The sequence below is a fragment of the Carlito syrichta genome, unplaced genomic scaffold (assembly GCF_000164805.1).
Source record: "Carlito syrichta isolate Samal-C Ts95f unplaced genomic scaffold, Tarsius_syrichta-2.0.1 Scaffold303652, whole genome shotgun sequence".
Classification (NCBI taxonomy): domain Eukaryota; kingdom Metazoa; phylum Chordata; class Mammalia; order Primates; family Tarsiidae; genus Carlito; species Carlito syrichta.
This window is the reverse complement of record NW_007247748.1, coordinates 344,594-361,617: the sequence shown is the minus strand read 5'-3', so window position 1 is coordinate 361,617 and position 17,024 is coordinate 344,594. Positions and strand designations below refer to the sequence as shown.

Sequence of the window (17,024 nt, the reverse complement as noted above, 5' to 3'; positions counted from 1 at the left end):
AAAAAAAAAAAAAAAAAAAAAAAAAGAGGAGGAAGAAAGAAAACAGAAATTGGAATTATCAGGAAAAACAGAAACCCCTAATGTTCCAAGTTAAAAAAAAAAAAAGGTCCTAAAAGAGGCAGGAAAAAAACCTAGGTTGTATCCAAGTTAAGGCTGGGAATAACCAGTGGAGAAAGAATCAGTTCTTGGGGGAACAGAGAGGAATCTCAGAGGAGTAACAACAAATACTAACAACCACTGAATGCTTAGAAAATCACAGGGACTCTGGTAAATGGCCTAAATATATTAATTCACTGAATTTTTATAACAACCCTGTGAAGTAAGTCTATCATCACCCCTAGTTTTTAAACACAGAAAAGGAGACAAAGTACTCGTCTAAAGAGAAATTCAATATTATATATGAATTTCATTTATAATAAAAGCCGTAGGCTAATATTTCTGTAATATAAAGCTACTAGAAAAAAAATGTCCTCTTGGGGATCCCAAGCTTCATCTTGGACAAAATCCTACCAGTCATGACTAAGAGGCAGAAGAAAAGGTAGAAACGAGATTTTTTAGGTTTTTCCTTAAGAAGGCAGAAAGTTTAAGTCGGAAAACTCATTTCTGGGATATGACATCAGTGCCAGTGGAAAAATTTTAAAAAAAAGAAAAAAAAAGAAAAGAGGGCAACCCTTTCAGGGCCCCTACCACTGTGGGAGCTTTTCTGTCCTCTCCATAAATCCTGCTTTCTAAAAAAAAAAAAAAAGAAAGAAAAGAAACAATAAGACTAAAATGAGATCATAAGAAGTACTTACCAAAATAAGACAGGTGTCTACTAGAGAGAAGGTACCAGACCGCCCAATGCCTGCACTACAGTGGATCACCGCAGGCCCATGGTCAGGGTTCAAGGAGCCAGATTCTCTCACTTTAAACAAGAAATTGAGAAATGAAGCTGGTGATTCAGGGACTCCAAAATCTGGCCAGGTAGTATAATGAAAGTGAGATATAGTTCTTGTTTCACCACTCTAAAAAGTGAAAATCAAAGGAAAAGAAGTTAGTTCTAATTTTTTTCTTTTAAAAAACTGCTTCAGAAAGACCATGTGTTTGCATAATGTTTTTAATCCTTATGGACTATTTATATCATGATTTTTTCCATTTGGTTCATCACATATACAAATTGGGAGATATTCTTTAGTGGAATTTAGAAGCTATTAATAACAAGTAACATATACAACACTTAAATTTTTTTGGAGGCCTTTTCTAAGCTCTTATTAACTCAACCCACACAACAATCCTATTAAGACCTATTTTCCAGATAAGATGAAGCAAAGGATAATCTGCCCAAGGTCACCTAGCCAGAAAATGGCAGAGCCAGGATTTGGAGACGCAGTCTCATGTATCATTTGGGTTCTTAACTACTAACCCATACCATACATGTTTCCAATAATTTCTTTAATTCATGCATGATGATGAGTGGATTCTTTTTTCTACTTTAAACATTTTCTACCAGTATAATTTTACATTCTTCTAATGTTTTTCCTTTTTAAGAATTCCAGAGCTTATTTTAAAAAAGATGTCTCCCCTTTATTTCTCTTTAAGATTCTGCTACACAGAGGAGCAACTCAATAATTAAAGAAATAATCTTTACATTTTTAATTGAAACTGCTCCTCTAAATTGTTGCCTTTCCCCATGGCAATGATTTCCAATCCTAAAGCTGTTTATATGCCTCTGCTGATGTGCTAAAATGGTTTACCAACATGCTGAATGTTTCCTGTCTCTTAAGCCTGCCTGGCATTTGCTATCACTTCCTGGACATTCCTAATGATCTGTATTTCTGACTAACTCATTATGAAAATGTTCCTTAGCTTTTTGCCAATTGCCTTTTGCCCCAAGGAACACTTCTCAGCTTTATATTCTTCATCTATGTAAACGAAGCAATGATCTTCTAATGTCTTCACACAATTTTTATTACAGGACTTTTTTTTGAGGGAGGAGATATAGACAAAATATTTTTAAAGATCATTATATGTTTACTAGTTAACAGCTAAAAATTATCTTCATAACCTCCTGCTCCCAACAAAAATTTTCAAAATTAGAAGTTAGCTTTTATTTTTAAAAATAAATTTTCCTATTTTTCAGAAGACCTCTAAGTCCTATACTCGATAATATAAGGTAAAACACTGATAAAATGCAGTGAATTTTTAAAAACATTTATGTACTTTTAGTAACCCAGCATTAATAATTCCAAATACATTGTGATCCACAAGTTCTCAATATACTGAAGGTACTGTAAGATTTCTCCACTACTAATCAAAATGATGATCATGATTTCTAGATTTCAAAACACTTCCTTTTAAATTCTAAATTAATTATGCTGAATAAACACAACTGAATTACAGGCTATTATATGATTACATTTATATGACATTCTGGAAAAGGCAAAATTATAAAAACAGAAACCAAATCAGTGGTTGCCAGGGGTTTAGGGTAGGGGATGGGGTAACTTTACACAGCACAAGAACATTTTGGGAACTGATTCTGTATTTTTATTGTGGGGTTGGTTAGACAACTGAATTCACTGTCAAAAGTCACATAACTATATACCAAAAGAAGTCAATCTTACTGTAGATGAAAAGAAGTGAATTAAATTTACTGTATTTAAAAAGGGAATTCAAAATATTCCAAATCAAGAAGGCTAAACAGTCGTTTCCTTTTGCAAAGCAGTAAGAGGGCCATTAACAAGGCAAAACGCACATAGGAATAGGCTAGAGATGGTCCTTGATTAGAACAGGGATATAGTGTTAATTCGAAGACATGTTTTCCTTTAAATGGGATGTAAGATTCCTGTGGTCATTTAGAACCTCCCCCCCACCCACTGATGATGGCCATCAGCAGGGTCAGCACGGGAACTTAACCAAGGCCCTTGCACTTGCCGGCTGTGGTCCAACACTCTATACTGTTTCATGCTCAACTGCTTCATCACGTTCTGGCTCAAAGCACATGGACACCCCACAATCCTAAGTGACTGCTTGCTTTTTCTTTGCTTGTATGACTTTGGCTCAAGACTAGCGGTCTCAATTTTTTTTCTGATTCAGGTCACGCTGTCTGGGATACTGGAAGCCAGTTCCCAGAAATGCTCATGGCTGTTTGTACAATACAGTCTTCCTCACTAATAGATTTTTGAAAATCTGTGTTTTTCTTCCCCTACAGAAACAGGTTGAAGGACCTTTTTTTTTTTTTGAGAAGTTAGCTTTGATTAATTTATCCTTACGGAAACAAGATTTTAAAAACATAGCTTTACAAAATCATATAATTCAGTTACAAAAGACCACGCAAAAGAAGATCCATGTTTCCTACTCTGGTACAGAAATATTCAAATGCAAGACTAGAACGCTTTCCCTACTTTTCATGCTGGAAAAAAAGGCTGCCAAAGAACAGAGAGGCCTACACCAAGATCCATTTTTATTCTAAACAAGGTCTTCATTTAGACTTTACAATTTTTAGCCAACTCCTTATTTTAAAACTGTGGAAGCAGGATTTCTCCTTAGTCACCAAGTCAAATGAGTTCTCCGATCCCTGGGGTGGTCTCTCCCACCCTTTCCCAGGACTTTACCCCGCTCCCCATACACACCTGGGTTGTACCTACAAACACAGGGCTGTCCCTGTGTGTAGTCATTCCACAAAACATGCCTGCCAAGTTCCCTTTGTAAAACTGCATAATGTAAACCACATTCTGCATGAAATGTCAGTGGCTTGCTGTTCTCTGTAAGGCAAAATCCCATTTACATTTTCTGAAAAGAATTTTAAATTTAAAGTCTTTGAATAAGGATGTCAAACTTGTATATAGAGGCCAGGAAGACAAAGGGAGCTGTTAGGCTTACGGCAATCTTAAGCAATCTTAAGCGTATGCTCTATCTACAGTCATTCAAATGCAAGCAACCAGGGTTCTAAATATATAGTAAGACTGTACATTTTCCAGTTATCATTAAAAAATATGCAGGTCCATGGCTCCAGGTCCAATTATTTTCCCACTTTAGATATATACAGAAGGTACCAAGATTAGGTTTCTAAAAGGCTTTACTAAGTCTCAGTTTTGTCATCTGCAAATGGGGCAGATAATAGTACTTACCTTACAGAGCTGTTGTGAGAAATACATAAAATGAAGAATACTGCCATATGCCTGCACATGGTAAATGCTTAGAGATACTGGCTATATCTATAACAATTATACTCACTAACTGCATTTACTATAGCCTCTAAAAAGCTCCAATCACTTTCAAGCTCTTCACTGAGTATTTCCTCGAGTGACAGTCTGTCACTCCTATACATATGTCAAATCTGGACCCTCACTGTCACTTGCCTTAGCTTAGTCTCTCATTCGTTCTTGTCAGTGACAAATATTTACTGGTAATTTATTGTGAAAGGCTGACAGAACAGAACTCACCAGATTAGGAGGAAAGTGGCAGGAACAGCTAGGCAGGCACAGGTTTGCATTCTTTCTCTTTTTTGGGGTAGAAAGCGGGAGTTTATTAAGAAGACAGAAAACACAGTGGTTCAAGCCTGCAATCCCAGCACTGTGGAAGGCCCAAGCAAAAGAACTGCCTGAGCCCACAGGTTTGAGACCAGTCTGGGCAACATGGCGAAACCTCGTCTCTACAAAAAAAATCAAAAAATTAGCCGGGTATGGTAGTGCACGCCTGTAGTTCCAACTACTTGGAAGGCTGAGGCAGAAGGATTGCCGGAGCCTGGCAGGTCGATGCTGGAGTGGCCGTGAGCATGCCACTGCACTCTAGCCTGGGTGACAGAATGAGACTCCAACTAAAAAAAAAAAAAAGAAAAAAGACAGAAAAGCACCCGCAGCAGAAGGGGACCCAAAAGAGGGTTGCCCGGTTTGCATTCTAAGTGAAGAGAAAGCAACATACAAAGGCACAGTCCCTAGGAATGAAGCTACTGGAGAAGTGTCTTTCCTCATGAACCAATCTCAGGTGTCGGAAGGAGAGAAAGGCAGACAGAGAGGCAAGGGCCAGGCAGGGCAGGGTTGGGCCATGGACTCCTACACTGAATAGGGACTTTCGTTTGTAAATGAGGGGAGTTCCAGAAGGATTTTTAGAGCATGGTGAAAGGAGTACATCTGTGTTTTATAACAATCACTCAACTGTAACATGCTTAAAAATATATTCAGTGTGATGGCAGAGGGGAGTACCAAAGGAGCAGATTAGGACCCTACCTAAGGGGAGTATAAAACTTCATTATGGAGTAAAAAAAGTACGTGTGTGCGCACACACACACACACACACACACACACACGTCAGTAAATTAGTAAAATTTAAGTTACAGAAAGAAGTGTTAAGAATAAAAAACACAGTTGTTAGGAATGAATGTATCATAGATGTTAGAACAGACCTAAGTAAAAAATGGGCCAAAGGGGATTGAAAGACACACAGGATAAAAATAGGCAGAGAAGAGAGGAGGATATTCTAGGTAGAATAGACTGCTTAAACTATTTCAACCAAATCCCAGCTGAGCATCCTGCTTTGGGTAAATCTATAGGGACAGGCAAATAGAAGACAGTCAGCATTGTAACAGTATTCCTGGAACTCGCTAAACATAAAGCTGGCCAAAAAATGTATTACAGAAAAGAGTGAAGGGCAACTAAAAAGAAAAATCTGAACAAGTAAGCACTCTACATAGCGTTATACTTAAAAAAACCCCCACAAAGCTATCTCTATAACATAAGCCACAGGCCACTTTGAAAGCAGAGACGGAATCTCTTCATTCAGGGACAAGAGTTCAAACTCTTGCCTCCAAGTGAAACACTGTAGAGGGCTCCTGGTATGCAGTTTTGCTGCTCCATTAGACTGGAAAGAATAGGGCCTGCTGAAACGACAGCATTGGCCTTGGACTTGTTAACAGGTACAAGTCAGACTCCTTTAGAAGTAAACTGATTCTCTTCACCCCAGGTAACTGCAGGTTGAGTCTGGCTATCATTCATTCCCTTACTTCAACATCCCTTTCACTCCTTTGCTCTTTCTTTCTCCTTAAACTTATTCTTTTCAACGGACTCCTTATCTCTGTTGCCCCTTCCAATCCATTACTATTACAAAAGGAAATGGATAAACATAACAAAAAGGAAATAATTGTGGCACCTGTATTTTGCCTTAGGCACTGCCATGATCTTAACTCACTTGATCTACATAGCAATCCTATGAGGTAAGGTATGCCATTTTATAGATGATAAAACTGAGGCACAAAACTGGAGTAATGTGGCCCAAGTCACTCAGAGTGACAGAGTCAGAGTTTAAACTTGGGCAATCTGGTTCTAAAGTCTACGTACTTGATCAAATATAATTCTGCCTTTCATACAGAAATGCTACTTTATTCTTCTAACAATCCCAGTTTTTACCAAAAATTATAAAGTAGACTATAGATACATTGTTGCGATTTTATTATGGTAGATTCTCAACCCAGGCCAGTAAGAAATGCATTATACCACAGTGGTATACCACACAGTTGTTAGCAACTAAAACATAGTAGTCAGCCAACTCACATAATGGCCTCAACTCCAGGAAGATGCTTAGAAATCAAGAATCTTCCTTTACAACAAATTACATCTTTTTAAAAGGCTTACCCCATGCCAGAAGTTAGGAGACTGGAATTTGAGTTCAGCTTGTCACTTACTATTAGCCAAGTAATCTATTTATGGAAAAAATTCCTATAATCTAATGGATTTTAAGGTTATTATTATTATATTATTATTTTTTGAGTTGGAGTCTCACTTTATCACCCAGACTGGAGTGCAGTGGCCACTCTCGGCCACTGCAGCCTTGACTTGATGGGCTGTGGCGATCCTTCCACCTCAGCCTTCCAAGTAGCTGGAACTACAGGCGCGTGCTACCATGCCCGGCTAATTTTTTTTGATTTATTGTAGAGATGAGGTCTCGCCAAGTTGCCCAGGCAGGTCTCGAACCCGCGGGCTCAGGCAATCCACTCACCTCAGCCTCCCAAAGCACGGGATTACAGGCTGAACCACCGAGCCCGGCTTAAGGTTATTATTTTTTAAAAATATTAAATACAGGGATAATAAGAATATGTACACTATCCACATTAAAGGAAGACTGTGGGTCAATGATATATAGGTGAAAGTGCTTTGCATGAAGGCTGAGGAACAAGTCCAAGGTATACTTCTACAGAGTAGCAGAGTTGGGATTTGATTCCAGGGTTGACTGATTCTAAAGACCTTTCTTTTACTTCTCAAGTATTTTTAATAATTAATTTTCAATCTCCAAGTATCAACCTGAACTTTGAAATTCTAGAGTTTTTTCAGAGTTCTCAGAGACCTCACAATCCAAAACACAATTTAAAAACAATTTATTCTGACTAGATATTATTACAGATAATATTGAAACGTATGTGCTGTACCAAACTTCAAATCTAATAATACATAGTTATTCTTAAAACCATCATGTAAAGTCCCAACTTTTCAGCAAGAAAAGTCTTACATTGATATTTTCTAATTGTAGTAGATGTACTGTATAATATGACTTCACATCTTCTGACAAGAGCTTCACACTGAATCCTGTTTCTTTAAACAGCATCTCTTGGTCATCTGTTGGCCAGTACTGTGCACATTTAACCTAAATACAAAAATAAGTATACCATTTTTTTTTCAGTTTACAGACATTATGAAACAATAAAGAGGTGAAAAGTAAAAAACCACAAACGCTATATTTTTTTCCAGTATCCAAACCTAATGATTACCACTATACTGTGTCTAATGCATTTTAATAAGACTGACATTTTATAAAGCAGTTTTATAAAATGTTCATATAATATAAAAACTAAAAAAGTCATAAAGACATCATACTCATAAAATAAAAATAAATTTGTCATTTAAAGCATCGTAACCTCTATTTTCATATCATAGAAGATTCATTTTATGTTTCTAAAAGTATTAAAACCCTTCCAAGAATCTTATCATCAAATAGGATTGAAAAGATTTTCCACAAAATACCTATAAATCTGCTAATCAACATTCCATCTAAAAATATCTGAATATCTGCTCACTAAAATTAAATCAGGGTAAGAAGAATCACCTTTTAGAGTTGTTACATTTGGCAAAATTACTCATTTGAAATTCAAATTTGTGACAATAAATGTATCTACCAAAAAGCCAAATTATGAAATCAGCAGACTGAGGCAAGGTGAAATAGTCATTTCACTAGGAAAAAAAAAACAACCAGAAAGAAATTCTTTTAAAAAATGATCATTTCTCCTTTTCAAAATCACAAATAGCTACAAATAAACAACAAAAATGTATCCCAAACCAATGAATACTATGAACTAATACTTAAAAATGTGCCAAGCTGGGCTCGGTGGCTCAGCCTGTAATCCTGCGCCTTTGGAAGGCTGAGGTGAGTGAATTGCCTGAGCCCGCGGGTTCAAGACCCACCTGGGCAACTTGGCAAGACCTCATCTCTACAATAAATCAAAAAATCAGCCGGGCGTGGTAGCACATGCCTGTAATTCCGGCTACTTGGAAGGCTGAGGCGAAGGATCACCGGAGCCCAGCAGGCAACCGAGTGAGACTCCAACTCAAAAAAAAAAAAAAAAGTGTGCCAAAAGATATTTAAAAGACATACGAAGTAGAAGAGTATAAATATGAATTACAATTCAGAAACAAAGTGATGAAAGATAAAAAATAAGTATAAATAATATATCATTTCAGAAATAAGTATTAAACTAGAAGGAAAAGAGGAGTAAATAAACACAACAGGCAATGACTTCACAGGAAAAGTATTTTTTTTAAAGTAAAAAAGAAATGGAGAGAAAAATAGGATTTAGAGAAAATGTGACAAATACAAAAACTTGGCAGCTGGGCTCGGTGGCTCAGCCGAGGCGAGTGGATTGCCTGAGCTTGTGGGTTTGAGACCAGCCCGGGCAACTTGGTGAGACCACGTCTCTACAATAAATAAAATATCAGCCGGGTGTGGGATATCACATGTCTACAGTTCCAGCTACTTGGAAGGCTGAGGCGGATTGCCTGAGCCCAGCAGGTTGATGCCGGGGTGGCTGTGAATGTGCCACTGCACTCCAGCCTGGGCGACAGAGTGAGACTCCAACTCAAAAAAAAAAAAAATTTGGCAAAGCAAACCCAACATATGTATAATAAGAGGACCCAAAGAACAATACCAAAGCAAACATGGAAGCAGAACAAACACTAAGAACTATAATTCAATAAATGATTCTTGTAAAAAAAGTCTTTTAAAAAAATAAAAGAATAAAGTGTTTGAAACCAAATAATGAAAGAATACACCATGCACTTAGAAAAAGCGACCCAGAATAACCTAAGACACATTTTGGTAAAACTAATAATATTTGAAGGGGGGAAAATCCTTTGGGTAATGTAGGTAAAAAGAACAAGAAATTTATCAAAGAAATAAAATAAGATGCCCATTTGACTTTGATGGAATGCCAGAAGGAAATGGAATAATAGGCATATTTAAGTTGCTCAAAGAAAAGCACATGTGAGCCAAGGATTTTATATCCTGCGTAACTAACTTTTAGTTTTAAGACAGCAGATAAACCATCATCGACATCTAAGAAATCCAAAACTATAATGTCCATGAGTCCTTTCTTAGGATCCACTAGCAAATGATTTTTAGTCAGTACAATTGGAAAGGTACCAACAAAGACTGGTGATGAATATTAACTACGTATTTACCTGTTACCTAAGATTTAAAAAGAGATGTAAGGGAGAGACTATAGTTGTCACATAATACTCTGACAAAGTAGATAAAGTATAATTAAAAACACCAGGATGAGAATGAAAAAACATATAAAAAATTCTACACCATTTTCAGTAATTATTTTGGTGGCAGAGTTGGTATAGTTATTATGACTATGTTTTATGTATGCTATGGGATGAAGCAGATGAGTAGTTATAAATTTTGCATCCCTTGGCTGGGCTCAGCGGTTCACACCTGTAATCCCAGCACTTTGGTAGGTGGAAGCAAGAGGATTGCCTGAGCCCAGGAATTCGAAACTAGCCTGGTCAACTTGGCGAGACCTTGTCTCTACAGTAAATAAAAAAATCAGCCAGGTGTGGTGGCGTGCCTGTGGTTCCAGCATTTTGGAAGGCTGAGGTGGAAGGATCGCCTGAGCCCAGCAGGTTGAGGCTGCAGTGAACTTGCCACTGCACTCCAGCCTGGGAGACAGAGTGAGACTCCTACTTTAAAAAGAAAAAAAAAGATAGAGAAAAAAATTACATCCCTGATGTTTCTGAGAACCAGGATTCTTGGTATGAAAAAAGGAAGTGGTGTCAACCCAGCAGCAATCAACATCCCTGTTTTTGTTGTGATCTTGAAATACCATTGCCCATTAAAGGAAACCAAAGCTCCTTAGAGAAATGACTGGTTCCAGGCCTGGGGTAGTAAGAGTTTAAGATAAGCTTGCCAATATGTAGTCATACCAGATAGCAAGAAAGCTTTTAAAGGTTTGTTTTAAAAGGTCTAAGGACCCAATATAAAGAGATTGCTGCTAGTCAATGAAAGGATAATTTTACCAAAAATTAAGGAGAATAACTAAAGAAGTGAAATAAATATATTTAAATCCATAACAATTCATCCCCTCCTGCCACTTTCCACCAAACAAACAAATTGCTTTTCCTATATAAAGGTGGTCAACCAGCCAGGCCCAGTGACTCACATCTGTAATACCAGTACTCTGAGAGGCGGAGGTGAGAGGACTGCCTCAGCCCAGGGGTTCAAGACCATCCTAGGCAACTTGTCAAGATAGCCTCTCTGCAATAAATAAAAAAATTGGCTAGGTGTGGTGGCACATGCCTGTAGTCCCAGTTACTTGGAAGGCTGAGGTGGAAGAATTGCCTGAGCCCAGCAGGTCGAGGCTGCGGTAGCTGTGAGCGTGCCACTGCAACCCAGCGTGGATGACAGAGTAAGACTCCAACTTAAAAAGAAAAACGTGGTCAACTAGAATGAGAAGTTTCTATTTACAAAAGTAGAATTCCAACAAAACCTGAAGAAAAAAATGACAGAACTGGAATAACATCATTTGTAACCCATAATGAATTCAAGAGCTAAGCAATCATTAATAATGGCTACTAATGTCATAAAAAGAAAATAATCAGACATTGTGGGTCTCCTGATGAATAACATACCAGCCACCATCTATGGAGTAATTAAAACTGACTCCTATTAAACATCTAGATTGAACCACCATAAATAAGATTTCTAAATTCCATTGGTAGCTTTATTTTATTAATGCAGTAATTATACTCCAAAATGAGAGAGGGAACTGCAAGTCATCTAGTTTGCAATGTTGCTCAAACTGACAATGTCATAATCACATAATTTTTAAATGATATTGGAGGCCATGAAAAACCACTGTCAATGACTATGCAGATACTACTGTAAATTCTGGTTCTTCAATACCATTTTAGATTAGAAACATTATAAAAATGTTACCATCATTGAGGCCAGGTGAGGTGGCTGACACTTGTAATCCCAGCACTTTGGGAGGCCCAGGAGTTTGAGATCAATCTGGGCAAGCTAGCAAGACCTTGTCTCTACAAAAAAAATCAAAAAAATTAGCTGGGTGTGGTGGCACACACCTGCAGTCCCAGCTACTTAGAAGGCTGAGGTGGAAGGATGGCCTGAGCCCAGGAGGTCGAAGTTGCAGTGAGTCATGACCACTACACTGCACTGCAGTCTGGGCAACAGAGTTAGACCCTGACTCAAAAAAAAAAAGCTAAGGAAAAAAGAAAAGAAAAATTTTACCAACAACTATAATCCTAGCACTTTGGGAGGCTGAGGCTAGAGGACTGCCTGGACCAAAGGGTTTGAGATCAGCCTGGGAAACTTGATGAGATCTCGTTTCTACAATAAATCAAGAAAAAAATTAGCTTGGGCGTGGGGGCGCACACCTGTAGGTCCAGCTGCTTGGAAGGCCAAGGTAGAAGGATCACCTGAGCCCAGCAGGTCAAGGCTGTGGTGGCCATAAGCGTGCCACTGCACACCAGCCTAAGTGACAGAGTGAGACTCCGACTCAAAAAAAAAGAAAGAAAGAAAAGAAAATCAGTAATTACGAATTTGGAAAAAAGCAAGATATCTGAAGAAGAACAGTTGGAAGACACCTTACTGAAAATACTTTGCTTGTTTTTACAGATAAGGAATCTAAAGCTATAGAAGTTAAAAGATTTAAGTAAAGTTAACCACTAACTGACACTGGATAACTAATTTGTAACTTAAAATTTCAATAAATGTGTACTTGCCCATTATTTATTATCTCATGACCTTAGAAGCCCAACAATAATTTGTAAAGATGAAAAAAACTGTCATTTTAATCTTTTTGAAAACAACCAATATTTTGATAATAATAACTTATAACAACTTTAATAAAGCCTGGAGATACCAAAGATCTAAAGATCATTACTAGACAGTATTTGTTCCATTACATTTACACCTTGGGAACTAGTAATCTGCAGTTGTTATATAAATATTTAAGATAAGAAAGAAAAAGGACACAATAGTTATTCTGGTCAGAAACACCCTGACCACTATTCTTTAGCAATTAAAGGCCAAAACTAAGGAATAAATATTCCCTCAAAAATGAAAACCTTGGCTAGACTCAGTGGCTCACATCTGTAATCCCAGCACTTTTGGAGGCCAAGATAAGAGGATTTCTTGGTCCCAGGAGTTCAAGACTAGCCTAGGCAATATAGCAAGAACTTGTCTCTACAAACAAATTTAAAAATTAACCAGGCATAATGGTGTGTGCCTGAATTCCCAGCTACTCAGGAGGCTGAGGTGGAGGGATGGCCTGAGCCCAAGATGCTGAGGTGATCTGTGATCATGCCACTGCACTCCAGCCCCCCAGCCTGGGTGACAGAGTGAGATCTGACTCAAAAAATAGAAAGGGAAAAAAAAAAAGAAAGAAAGAAAACTTTTATAAGCTAACAATCACATACAGTACACTAAATAGTAAATATTAAATATTACTCACCGATTCTTTCTCTACAACACGGTTTAGCATGACAACTGCTTTGGTCTTCTGCTGCCAAACCATAAGCCAGAAGTGACAGCATGTGTTAGGAAGTGGACCCTGCAAACATGAAGAAAAGTAGCTGAGGCAGGGGACAGAAAGAGCAGGGCTCCAGGAAAAGTCTCATCAAGTCTGCTTCTGGGATGCTAGAAGACAAATGGACTGACTGGTTCTTAAGCAATAAACCAAGACTTTCAATCTACTTGAATTCAGAAAGAGGTCTGTACTAGTTGGGATTTTTCATTATAAATAACCAAAACTGATATTCTTAGGCAAAAAAGAAATTATCTAAGCTATTAGGTGGCTTTGAGAGTTGAGGGCTAGAGAACCAGGATTAGGTAGGAAGCAAGAGATAAAGCACAGCACAGTCAATATTCCGCCCCCAAAGAAAGTCAGCTTGGGACACTGCACCTAACACCGTCACTACATCACCTTGCTTTTGCTGGCAATACGGTATTCATGTATAACCTAGAAGCAAATCAGAATCAAAGTCATGAGTGGGAATATCTGCCTGGTCATGTTCTAACTACAAAGAATGGAGACAAAGGAAATTTCTGTCATCTTCATCTTCTACAGCAGGAAGAATGGTCCTGCCTCCTACAGATCATGGAAGATCCTGGGGAAAAGACAAAGTCTGTACCATCACTGGCCAGCCAACCAACACAATTTGTAAACTGCAAATATTTTCAGAAAAAGTAGAAATTATTAAACCATTTATGAAAGTGCTAAACACAATGCACAGTATGTGTTAATGACAGAGTATTTGGTAGAGTTAAAAGGGGCAATAGTCCACATTACAATAGTGACATGGAGAAGAAAAGCAAATCATCTTATCTACTCCCAAATGCCTTCACGTTTTGATTAAGGATAGCATAGGGTAAAATAATAATAATAATAGTGAATGTATTTAAGAAAAATCTCAAATATTACAGAAAAGCAGAAAATGGTGAATTAGATGCTATATTCCCAATCTCCCAAAATAGCCACTACTAATACTGTATCAGTTATTAATTTATTTAACCAGTCTCTTACAGATTATTTCTGCCCAATGCTCCTAAAATAAGGTTAAGATAAACATGCTCACATATGTCTTTATGTCTGTATGTATTTCTCTAGATATATTTTCTTGACGAAGGTATTTGAACATACTTTGAAGTCTCTGCTGTTCTGACAGGTGAAAAATCCATTCCCTAATTTCTAAGGGAATAAAGTATCTTTTCAAATGTATTTTGCCTACTTTTATTTTGTTCTTTGAATTGTGAGTTTATATCTCTTGCCAGTTTTTTTCCACAGAAAGTTTCTCTTTTTCTTTTGACTTACAGGAGCTGTTTACCTCAAGTAAAATAATTTTAGTTTCCTGTAAACTAGAAATAGTCCAATAACTTACAGTTACATGAATTGGAATATCCTTTTCCTGTATCAAACTCTTCTCTTTCACGTAGCAGGTCATTCTGATCCAAATTAGGTTTTTAAAAATCTCAAATATTATGGCTTATCTTTTGCTGGTGTGTAAGAATGTGACTGTCTTTTGCACATTTATTTTGTACCCCAAGACTCTCACAAAGGCTTATCTTTTGAATATTTAAAAATCTTTAACTGAGGAAAATGATAGTACTGTTAACTAAGTCTCCTTATTTAATGAACAAAGAGCAGTTGGTGTGTACAAACAATAATCCCTTCTATTATCTCAGAATGGAAAGTAGTGCTTGCATATGGGTGGGTGTGGCTGATGTGCTCAGATGCAATCCAGCAGAAGGGCAAAGGAAACCTTGGTTTACCAGCATGGCCTCTGGGGCACCTGGTCTCAGCATCCTCACGAGGCCCTGAAGACAGTTATCACTCAGAGCATGGCACACTCTCTGAAAATATATGCCAGAGAAAAGAGAAGGAAAGAGCTGTCCAGTGCCTCTGGTTATACTCCAGGGTATGGGAAAAGCAACAGAACAAGCTAACAAAGCATTACAGAGGCTCTGTCTCAGTTATAAAGAAAGAGAACTGGGCTAAGTCATTTCATAAAAATTTTCATTCACAGAATGTGTAGCATTAAAAAACTAGACCTTAACCTTAAATACTCAAAGCTTCAACAATTCAAAATGTTTTGTAATTCATTACATCACCAGAAAAAAACCGTAGTAGCATTTCATTTCCAAAAGAAGTCAAGACATATTTTTACCTATGTTTTAAAGCAGAACAACAATAAAAACTTCATTTGCAGGCATCTGCTCAATATCATACTACTTGCCTGTGTTAAGATGTAACTCCTTTGTGCCTCTTCTATGTCAACTAAGCTGGCATTAATATAATCATTTTCAGTATTTTGCAGTTTAACACGACTGTGATCATCTGAAAAATGAGAATTGGTAAACCACCTGTCAATTCAAATTTACCCTTTTAAATCTTAATATTAATGTTTCAAGTATATATAAAAGGATAGGTGAAAACAATAACAAAAATAATTAGCACCATAGAAGAGACAAATTCTAAATTATCCTCTACTTTTTTTTAGGAAGTGTAAAATGTAATCTTGCTTTCACTGTAATGCGGAAGGGAAGTACTTCTGTTTGTAGTACATTAGCTATTGTAACTTGAAAAATTCACCAAATGGTGAGACGAACAAAGTACTTACCTTCCTAGAAGTAAAAAGATCATTTAGATTCTTGGATCCTAAGAAATGACTGGTCTACCTACAAGAAGATAACTGGCCTCAAACAGAAGAGGCTAGATTTTCGGGTAACTGTATTTCATTTTCTTCATTTCTCAATAGATATACATTCAACTATCACTGGGAAAATTTTTAGCACTTAACAGAGTTTAGGTTAACTGCTGAAAATATTCCAATTGTACTTTTTAAAAGACTGTGTTCCAGATATATTTTTAGTTCTTAAAATTAAAAATCTCATAGATTTAAAATAGATATATTTTTAGTTTTTAAGAGTAAAAATCGCATAGATTTAAAATTTATGGTAATTTAAGTATGTAAAATACAAAACTTGACCATATACATTTAGATGGGAAAGAAAAGCATGAAACAAGGACAAAAAGCCCACGCATAACAACAGAATTAACTTAGGATCATAAACACACAACTGTCAGACGTGTATCACTGAATTATAAACTGAAAACATTTAATCTGATGTATAACTCTGGAGAAAACATTCTACTATAAGTTATTCCTCTCAAGAAAATCTATACTAAATATTCTCTCACTTTTAAACTAAAAAACTGTTTATGTTATCTTCATATAAGAGAAAATGGTAAATAGCTTTAGTTTCACACATCAATTTATCTGAGATGCTTCTGTTGGACTGAACCCAAGACCTCTGTAAATATTACATGTCATTTGCCAACAGGAAAAACTAAGATCTTGTTATAGTAAATCACAGATACTAGTGTTCTCGGAAAGATGATGTCAACAAGCGCTTTTTTTTAAAAGTCACTTCTTTTTTTAACAGTTTAATCACCCTTTAACTGTTATATTATGTGAGACAGTAAAAAAAAGTCACAGCCTAATTAAAATACAGACCATATATCCTCTAAACAACCTACCAAAAGAATAATGCATGTCTTTAGAATGCTACACAATCCCTAAAATTAAAGTTCCCCTAAAATATTACACCAAAGGAATGCATTTCCTCATGTTGTAATCACAGAAAGAACACAAATCCAAAGGCTACTCATATCTATTGCACAACTGAAAACAGCAGTTTGGCCAACATGCAGCAAGAATCCAAAAAACCCGGAAGGTTCGGCTCACAGGGTGCTGGGAATTCGGTTACACTGCATGGCACCATGCCAGACTCCTGAACAGCTATGGAGAAAATAAGCCTGGAGAAAGGTTTGATTTTAAGAGTATTTTAAGAGAAGCAAATACTCTTAAAAGGACTCAGGACTTTGAGCTAGAATTCTGTTCTTTTCCTTCAGTCTTTCAATCTACACCAGGTGTTACCCTAATACTTTATAGATACAGTAATTACACCAGCAGAAAAGC

The 17,024-nt window shown here is 37.0% G+C and overlaps 1 protein-coding gene across 3 annotated transcripts in view; it reads right to left on the bottom strand.

Annotated features, from left to right (window-relative positions):
• Window positions 1–17,024, bottom strand: part of PTPN2 (protein tyrosine phosphatase, non-receptor type 2) — a 97,027-nt gene that overhangs the window by 30,314 nt on the left and 49,689 nt on the right. For all 3 annotated transcript variants that reach the window (XM_021712813.1, XM_008058927.1, XM_021712812.1), the window contains exons 3-6: window positions 15,279–15,379; window positions 12,998–13,096; window positions 7,480–7,614; window positions 795–1,004 (exon numbers count right to left, since the gene is read on the bottom strand). In XM_021712813.1, coding sequence (XP_021568488.1) covers window positions 795–1,004; window positions 7,480–7,614; window positions 12,998–13,096; window positions 15,279–15,379 — 545 coding nt within the window. The remainder of the gene's footprint in view (window positions 1–794; window positions 1,005–7,479; window positions 7,615–12,997; window positions 13,097–15,278; window positions 15,380–17,024) is intronic.